The sequence below is a fragment of the Alosa pseudoharengus genome, unplaced genomic scaffold, assembly GCF_046254945.1.
Source record: "Alosa pseudoharengus isolate Yale_2024_CS ecotype anadromous, Long Island Sound unplaced genomic scaffold, YU_APseudo_1.1 YU_APseudo_1.1_scf_11, whole genome shotgun sequence".
In the NCBI taxonomy this organism is placed as follows: domain Eukaryota; kingdom Metazoa; phylum Chordata; class Actinopteri; order Clupeiformes; family Clupeidae; genus Alosa; species Alosa pseudoharengus.
In genome coordinates this window covers 18,144,068-18,152,447 of record NW_027468576.1, presented here as the reverse complement: position 1 = coordinate 18,152,447, position 8,380 = coordinate 18,144,068, and the positions used below count along the sequence as shown (strand labels likewise).

The 8,380-nt window shown below is 46.0% G+C and overlaps 1 protein-coding gene across 1 annotated transcript; it reads right to left on the bottom strand.

Annotated features, from left to right (window-relative positions):
* Window positions 1-3,626: 3,626 nt before the first annotated feature.
* On the bottom strand, window positions 3,627-7,858 carry nrl (neural retina leucine zipper). Its single transcript, XM_076276806.1, has 4 exons — window positions 7,238-7,858; window positions 6,662-6,955; window positions 4,761-4,982; window positions 3,627-4,153 (listed from the first exon to the last, which is right to left on the bottom strand). Exons 1-4 carry the CDS (start codon window positions 7,823-7,825, stop codon window positions 4,004-4,006), a joined length of 1,254 nt encoding a protein of 417 aa, XP_076132921.1. The 5' UTR covers window positions 7,826-7,858; the 3' UTR covers window positions 3,627-4,003.
* Window positions 7,859-8,380: the final 522 nt, after the last annotated feature.

Genomic DNA, 8,380 nt, shown 5'->3' with positions numbered 1-8,380 from the left:
CTCTCTCTCTCTCTCTCTCTCTCTCTCTCGCTCATTCTCTGTTTCACCCCCACCCCCAAGACCGTCTAATGCGAGGAACAGTGCAGACTCGCACCTCTTCCTCACGCTCGTCTGCATTTACCATAGGCGTGATCATAGTGATTAGCCTACTTAGGCTAAAAATCACAATCTTCTAATGTTTTTTGTGGACTATGGACGCAGCATTCTGGTGATGTGTTGTAGGGAGCTAATTTTAGAAAAACGCAACTTGTGATTCACCGACATACAAATTACGTTCAGATAATTAGGCGATGGACTATGTCATGTTTTTGACCATATCAATGCACTACACACATTTCACCGCCAGGAGGAAGCAAAGAGCGGTCTTGTAGAGCCAGTCGAATTTATCCTCTCTCATCCTACTTCGTGGTCGATCACGCTTTCCCTCCGGCTGTAGAAGTCACTGTATTTGAATAGACTCAGTATCAGAAACGCCTTCGTTATTTGCTCTTTTCATCAACTATATATTTACATTGGTATGGGCTTTACTCTCTGGCTGCAATCTTTCTTTTGCTTAGGGTCTTTTTTAGGACTTTAATAACAGATTTATGACTGTTTATTGACACTTGATTAGTCTATGTTTGCAGACTCATTGAGAAATATGTGATCTACCTTTTGTTTAAATGGGTTTCTGTTCAACTTTTATAATCTGTCAAGTTTTTTTGGATGTTGGTCTCCACATGTCTATGTATGCAAACGTGTGTCTGCGCAAGCATGCTTGCATGTTTGTGTGTAACCATGTATGTGTGAGGAAGAATGTGTGTGTGTGTGTGTGTGTGCGCGTGTGTGTGTGTTTGTGTTTGACTCTGTGTGTGTGTATCTGTGTGTGTGTGCGTGTGTGTACACGCGCTCACCTCTGTGTGCGAGGTGTCAGCGTGGCACAGTGGTGGGGCGAGTGTGCGTGTAGCCCTGTGTACGTCCTGTCCACAATGGCCCCCGGCCCGTCCACAATGAGCTCCGGCAGTGAACGGCCGAGCCTCTATTATGCCCTCTAATCCTGCTTCTATTCTAGCGACCAGGGAGAGAGAGCGAGAGACAGAGAGAGGGAGGGAGAGGAGGGCCCGGGGTGAGGTCATCCTGCACAGCGCTCCGCTTGGGTCATAGCCTCTCTATAGATGTGCGGCACAGACTCACACATACACACACACTCACACACACACACACACACACGCAAACACACACACACACACACACACACTCACACACCACACACTCACTCACTCACACACTCACTCACTCACACAGAGAGAGAGAGAGAGAGACAGAGAGAGAATGAGAGGCAGATAGACAAAGAAAGAGGAGGAAGAGAGAGAGCGAGAGAATGAAGCAAAAGAGAGAAGGGGCACAGACAGAGCAAAATGGTCCACAAGAGACGAGAACAGGGCAGTGGTCGAGAGCCAGGGATGTGGTAGAACGGAACAAGACAGAGGCTGATGAATGGTGGCAAACAAATAGTGGTTGAAAATGGGACATACACTGTATTACAAGCAAAGGACAATAATTATGTAAACCTGAAACAAGAATGATGGACGAAGGATGTGTTAGTGTCCACATGTGAATAGGAAGTTGTCAGGCCTCAGGTGGTAAAAATATGTTTATTTCATTGTAAACCACTACAACAGGGGCACAAAACCATGATAAAGATGGCAATAATAATGGTTGTTATGGTCCAAAATTATTGTAATGATTATGTTGTATTCCTACCAAATAAATAGGGTACACACTACTCGTTTGAGTCAAATAGTAAACCGGCAGATGAAAATACGTGAACAAACAATGAATAAATACTGTAAATAAATAAGTAAATAAATAATGATACAGAATGTATTGGTCAAACTGCTTATCCAAGAAATAAAAGAAAATAACAACATAAGCTCTGTCACAAAACCATTATAAATGTGTCATAAACATGTACATAGCAACTGTAAATAGTTTGTCTCACCAGTTAACCCATATCTTGCTAGTGGGCTCACTCTAAAATGAAAACAAGGTTAAGGCAGCTATTGTGAACGGACATGAACTGTGGAGGCATATACTGTATATACAATGTAGTGTTTATGACACATTTATGGGTGTGGGGAAGAGTTTCCAAATCCTGTCTGTGGAGACCCGTCGTGCAGAATTTAATGTCGTCAGTCTTTTTCTGTTTGTGCTCAGTCAGACACAGTGCCTCTCCAGGGCCTTGTGACAGTGAGAAGAGGAAAGCTTGAGCGAGCTACAGATGGAATAATGGTGGTCCCCAGAAGCAGGACTGAGAAACACTATTAGGGATGCCGTCGTTGGAGAATAATACCCCTCCCAAAAGAAAAGAAAAGATAAACTCTAAGTTGATCTAAATGGGTAATGCGGAAGTGGTCACATGGAAAGGAAGCCGTTGTAAAGAGAGATCATGCTAATGTGTTCCGATACTTCACAGTCCGTTTTATTTTTTAGAAAAAAAAGAAAGAAAGAAAGCTCCACAGTGACCAGCTCTGTGAATTGGAGGTGCTTGGTTGTTAGTCTCTCTCACAAGTTTCACTTCTCATAAGCCTTATTTTCATCCATTATTGATTCACTAAGGAGACACAATCACTCAAAAAATTGCATAATACACTCTGTCATAGTACACTTACATAGACCCGTTTTTTTGTCACAACACTCATTGGGTTGATGCATTTTGTTACAGCTGCAGGTATTGCTTTGTAGTTTTTCTTATTTGATCAGTATAGAAGCTTCACACTTCACAAAGCTTAACATTAAGCTTTTGTCCTCACAAACCTTTCAAGGCCTGATAATTGCTGCACTTAAAAAACAGGTGTAGCAAAAGCACTTGCCCACTTCCAGGATTTCATCTTGGTAATAAAACCCTCTGTTAATCACAAAAAACTGACATTAAATTGCTACCTTGCTCAGTTTTCCAACAAGCAGAGAAACCTATTGTTCTATCACTGTCATAATACATACTTTCATACTATCATCAGTAGTATGTTTTGTCAGCTTATTTTTTTCACATAACAATAAAAAAAGCGCTCATATAAATGTGTTATACATTCTTATTCTAAGATTGCTCATCTTAATTTTGTAAAGAGAGGGACTTAGCCCTTGGTAAGCAAAGCAGCATTTTTATCTTCGCCAGGAGGCAACTGAGATACAGGTTGGATCGTCTTGCACTTGCACTGCACAGACACTCACAAAAATCCCATCTCTCCTCTGACCTGTGACTGAAGCACCATCACTAAGCTCTCTCTTCACCCTCCAACATGGGCCAGTTTGATCCCGGAGGAGAGCCAGTACAATTTGAAAGATTGTAAAATCACCAGGTCAAGATATACGGAAGTACCAGACCTATAAATATATTCAAGTGAAGAGTTGTCCCTAACTAAGACTCCAAGGATCTCACTCTTCTTAGTTTGTGAACTTTGTGAAAGCAGTGAGAGCGGAGTTTTTCTGGTACCTCAAAGTAGAGAGAGTTGTCAGTGAAGCATCATATTCGCTTGATTTGATACTCAGCAGGAAGTCCCTTCTGCAGAGGCTTGAAATGGGATGCTTATTTGGGTCATGGCGCCATGCAGCTTGATGAACATGAAGACCTATCTAAATGGTGCCTGTCCCCAGCAGTATCACCAGCAAGTCAAGTAAGATGCATGAAGATCGCTGCACAAGATGCCACCTTTCTATCACTTTATCTACACTTTCAATGGCAAAGTGACCCTCTACCATCAGATGCATCTGTTCAGTTGGAGAAACATTGTCTCTGTGTCCTCTGACTTCACGTCTCATGGTCTGATTCTACCTGATGAGGTTGCTGATTTTTGCAGTCTTTTGAAGCCTCTACTGACCGCCATTTGCAGGTCTTCATGTTCTCATCCACTCCATGCCACCTGCATGTCTGTGCCTCTTTGCTCAGTTTTGGCTGTTTGTTTTTGGCTGTTCTCTCCACCCACTGCCCACTGGCTAATGGTTCTTTCCTTTCTTCAGGGTGTCGTCACAGGAAGTAGTCCGGAGGAGGGGAAGGTGGTGGGTTGTTGGTGTGCGCCGACAGCGCCTCGTTGGAGCTGATGAGCTTCTCGTAACGAGCCTTGTAGGCGTCTCGCTCCCGCAGTACTCGAGAAAGCTCACACTGAAGCTGCTCCAGCTGTGAAGGAGAAGCAGAAGGAAATCAGTCCTCTGTCTGGGAGAAACGCTACAGTGCAATGACAAAAGATCCCCTTACATAATCTGCCTCTAAAAAGACCGTATAGGACATTTTCATAGGGAATTCTTTTTAAAGGCAGGCCTACAGCAATTTTGAATGAGCTTTTTTCCTCTGTCTCCCACAAGAGGATCTTGCACCTACCTTGAGATATTGTTGTTTGGTTGGGCAGACAATGATAATTTAACTATTTTATTACAAGCCAACGCAACTCAACACATACTCCTAAGATCAAAACGTAACCCCGTGAACTAATTAAAGGGTTTCGTTATTACCCATAGTTACTTCTCAGCAAGAAGGCGGATGAATTCAGCCAGAAATTCACTTTCATCAAATGATCTTAGAACAATCAGCTAGTGTGTACCCTCTAGCTGACCCTACCTTTGAGGGTCAAGACCTACATACCACACTGCCTCTGTAAAGTTACTACAGGTCTACATGTTTGAGCCATATAAAGGCTATTCTAAGCACCCAGGTGTGTACTATGAAAGGTGAGGGGGTTCATGACGTTGAGGTGTGTTATGATACTCTTGTGGTTCTGCAAGCCCACCTGTTGAGTGAGGATGTGCTTCTCCGACTCGAGGGCGTGGCGGTGCTGCAGGCGCTTGTAGCGGCAGGACTGGGCGTAGCCGCGGTTCTTCAACGTGCGCCGCTTTTGCTTCAGTCGCACCACCTCGTCCTTGCTCACGCCGCGCAGGTGGCGGTTCAGCTCCCGTACCGATAGACTCACCAGCTGCTCATCCGAGAAACGCTCCACCGCGTCCAGTCCACACTGAGAGAGAGAGACAGAGAGAGAGAGAGAGAGAGAGAGAGGGAGAGAGAGAGAGAGAGAGAGAGAGGGTCAAAACCTTGCAGAGCTAGGATACCATGTGAAATGCTACCGCAGATTGCAAGAAGGCCAGGCAATGATTATGAAATGTGTGCTAATAACACTGCTTATGACATGTTAATTAATCAGCTATAAAGCTCTAAATAATCTTTCTACAGTATGGGAGACCCTATTTGAAGCATTAAACTTAGTAAGAGCCACATTAAAAGCTATTTCCAAATTTCCTTACTTCCCACCTCCTGAATTTACTTACTCTTTGTTGGCAACATATAAGACAAGATGTCCAAACTCTGTATGCACATGACAATATGTATGTGTCGTGATATTGTCGTCTCTGAGCATGTGCTGGGATGCTGGTGTACACGTGTGCATTTCTCGTGTCCGCGTGTCCATGTGTGAGAGGAATAGGTGCGCGCGCTCACAGGAGTCTGGGAGCACATTTTTGTCCCACATGTCCGTAATCTGCCTCCTAATCTGACTGTCTGACTGAATGTGTGTGACAGTGATCAGGATTACCCAACAATAATAGCAGATATTATCATAATCTCATAGCATGCTCCACATAAAGAGATGCAGACGCTCTAGACACCTGCGAGACTACTGTACATACGACTCCTAAACGGCGTCGCAACCTCAGCCTGCAATATAACCTTTCCAAACTTCCATGATTTGCTGCTCAAAAACTCCAAATAGCTTGTAATCACAATTTCACCCCTAATGGCTTCAGCAATAGCAGCTGCAGTCATTTAGGAGAACCTCTCATGGCAATTTGATTCAGCCTGTTCCATTGTAGAGCTCAGGCTCAGAGATTGCTGCTCTCAAAGATGAATATTTATCGTGTTCTCGCCCAGGGTGCTTCTGCGTTCTGAGTGCTTCAATTCCCAAGTGCCACGCTGGGCACATTGATATGAATATCTTTCACCATGCCAGGTTCTGAAGTAGTAGTTCATTTCTTAGCCAGCACAGTGTAACTAGTGATGCCCTTCAACTGCACCAGGCTGCACGCATATAACAATGATTAATGGCCGCTTTATTAAAATATTTTTACATAATTCAGTGCTGAATGAAATTGGTTTGTGTGTGTGTGTCTGTGTGTGTGTGTGTGTGTGTGTGTGTGTGTGTGTGTGTGTGTGTGTTTGTGTGTGTGAAAGAGAGACTTGAACGCTTTCAGAGGGTGAAAGGAAGAGAAGAAAGAGTGAAAGGGGAAACAGTGAGTAGGAGGTGATATCTGATATCTCACCCATCCACACCAACAACAATAACTATAAAGCTATGAATATATGAACGTCCACACTGACCAACTACAAGGCTACACATTTCTCAGGAATACCCTTCATGTCCATAACCATGATGACTTAATTCAATGGATTCTAAATGGCTGTGTTTCTGTCATTCAGCAAATCGCTTTGAAAGTGATCCCCAATTATATCACTCCCATTGGCGTTGCTGTTATAGTATGTGGTATGGACGTTGTAGTTCTTATTAGCTAGAGTGAATCACAAAACTGTAGTCTTTGCTACTATTGTCATAGTTGCTGTTAGTGGTGTGGTTGGGCTTTAACCCCATTATTCTGCGACTCTAGCATCTATGAAGAGATAGCGCTCCTCTCTCTATGCCTGTACCTGGCTAAGTTGAAGGTGATGTTGATGATGGGGATGATGATGACCATGCATGGGGTGGTGCGGGTGATGGTGGTGGTGATGGTGCTGATGGTGCTGGAGCCGACCCTGAGGACTGGGGGCTTGTGGGTAGGGGGCGGCAGGCTGGGCGGCATTGGGCAGGGAGGGAGGGTTGGAGACAAAGAGGAGTGGGCGGTGGCACATGTCTGAGGCCTTGGCACAGGAGACGTCACCTCCGCTGTCACTGCCGGAGTCGCCAAGGTTACTGCTGCTGGAACTCTGGGAGAGCACAGGAAACTGAAAGAGAGAGAAAGGGAGAAACAATGAGCAAGGTGCACAAATGTATTGTGTTATATTTGTGTCAACACTGTAAAAGATATTTGGAACAAAGAACTTAAATCAGTCTTGTTGTCTTGTTGCTTCAACTGAGTAAAGTTATGTCAACATGAAGTTTCAAGTTTCACTGTATGTTGACATACCTTTATTGAATCAAAGCAACAAGATGGACAGACAGGGTTAAGTTATTTGCGTTAAATATTTTTAATTGTAAATATAAGTTCTTCCTGAACTGCTCATCACCTGGGATCCTACAGCCACTGCAGCTGAGTTGAGTAGGGCTTCGACTGCATCCTCACAGCCCAGGAACCCCCCTACAGCTGACCGGTCCCTGTCCCCCCTCTCGGGCCCCCCTCCGAGGGCCCCCAGGAGCGAGGCAGCGCCCCCGGCTTCACCCCCAAACTGCTGCTGCAGGGCCGCCAGCCAGATGAGGTCCTCCAGAGAGGCGGGGTTGGGACACTGAGCCTGCCCACCTGGGGCGGGGCTGCCCTCCGGGTTGCCCTGGGAGGCCGAACTGAGGCCCGACACGTAGCCGGTGGAGACGGACAGGGGGAAAGAGATGGAGGAAGAGGACGAGGAAGAGGACGAGGAGGCGGACGGGGGAGGGTGCGCATCGCTCAGCGTCGGGGAGGGCGGGAGCGATGTGTAGGGGCTGGAGCTTAGGCTGGAGTCCTGGGGTGGGCGCCCGCTGTAGGGGGAGCTGGAGGGGTCCTGGTGGAGGCCGGGCTTGGGGTAAGGGCAGGGCTGCTGCTGCTGCTGCGTCGGCGGTGGCGGCGGAGTGTCCGGCTTCACCTCGAACTTGAGCAGGTCGAAGTCGTTCAGGTACTCCATGGCCAGAGGGCTTGGGGGCAGGGAGGTAAGTGGGAGAGAAGGGGACGACATGGCTGGAGCTTGCGCGGAGAGAGATGTGGTGGTTTTTTTTCCTGGGGAGTGAGGTGAGCTGTTGTCCAACCAGTGCTCACGACGGACCGGCCCTGTTTTAGCCTTGCTTTTATCTCTGCTGCTGGCCTGCTGTGTGTCCAGGCTCCGAGTTGTGGCTCCCAGCACTAGCTGTTTACACTGCCTGATCCTGTCAGAGAGGAGAGGAGAGAAGAGGAGATAGCTGAATCATGACAAGCTGATAAAAATGAGCTGGGTTGAGGAGGCTGCAGAAAGCTTGTCTTTGTGTTCAGAGATGCCAACTAATTCAATTAATTGGGAGTGCTCTCATTCAAATCCTGCTCCAGGCAACATCCCACTTTTGTCAGAAAAATAATAAATAAATAGATAAAAATGGCTTATTGGGTTTTGGTGGGCAGCTTGGAGGTTGTTTATGGTGAGGAGGACAATGTATGGCTTGGGTTGTGCCAGTGGTTTTCTCAGTGTTTTGTTCAGGTTGTAAGAGGA

Bases quoted from the DNA above. Each gene is read 5' to 3' on its own strand.
- nrl (XM_076276806.1), bottom strand. From the start codon at position 7,825: ATGGAGTACCTGAACGACTTCGACCTGCTCAAGTTCGAGGTGAAGCCG. The intron at 6,956-7,237 runs GTGATGAGCAGT...TCTCTCTTTCAG, and splicing joins CAGTGGCTGTAGGATCCCAG to TTTCCTGTGCTCTCCCAGAG. The intron at 4,154-4,760 runs GTGGGCTTGCAG...TCTCCTTCACAG, and splicing joins AGCACATCCTCACTCAACAG to CTGGAGCAGCTTCAGTGTGA.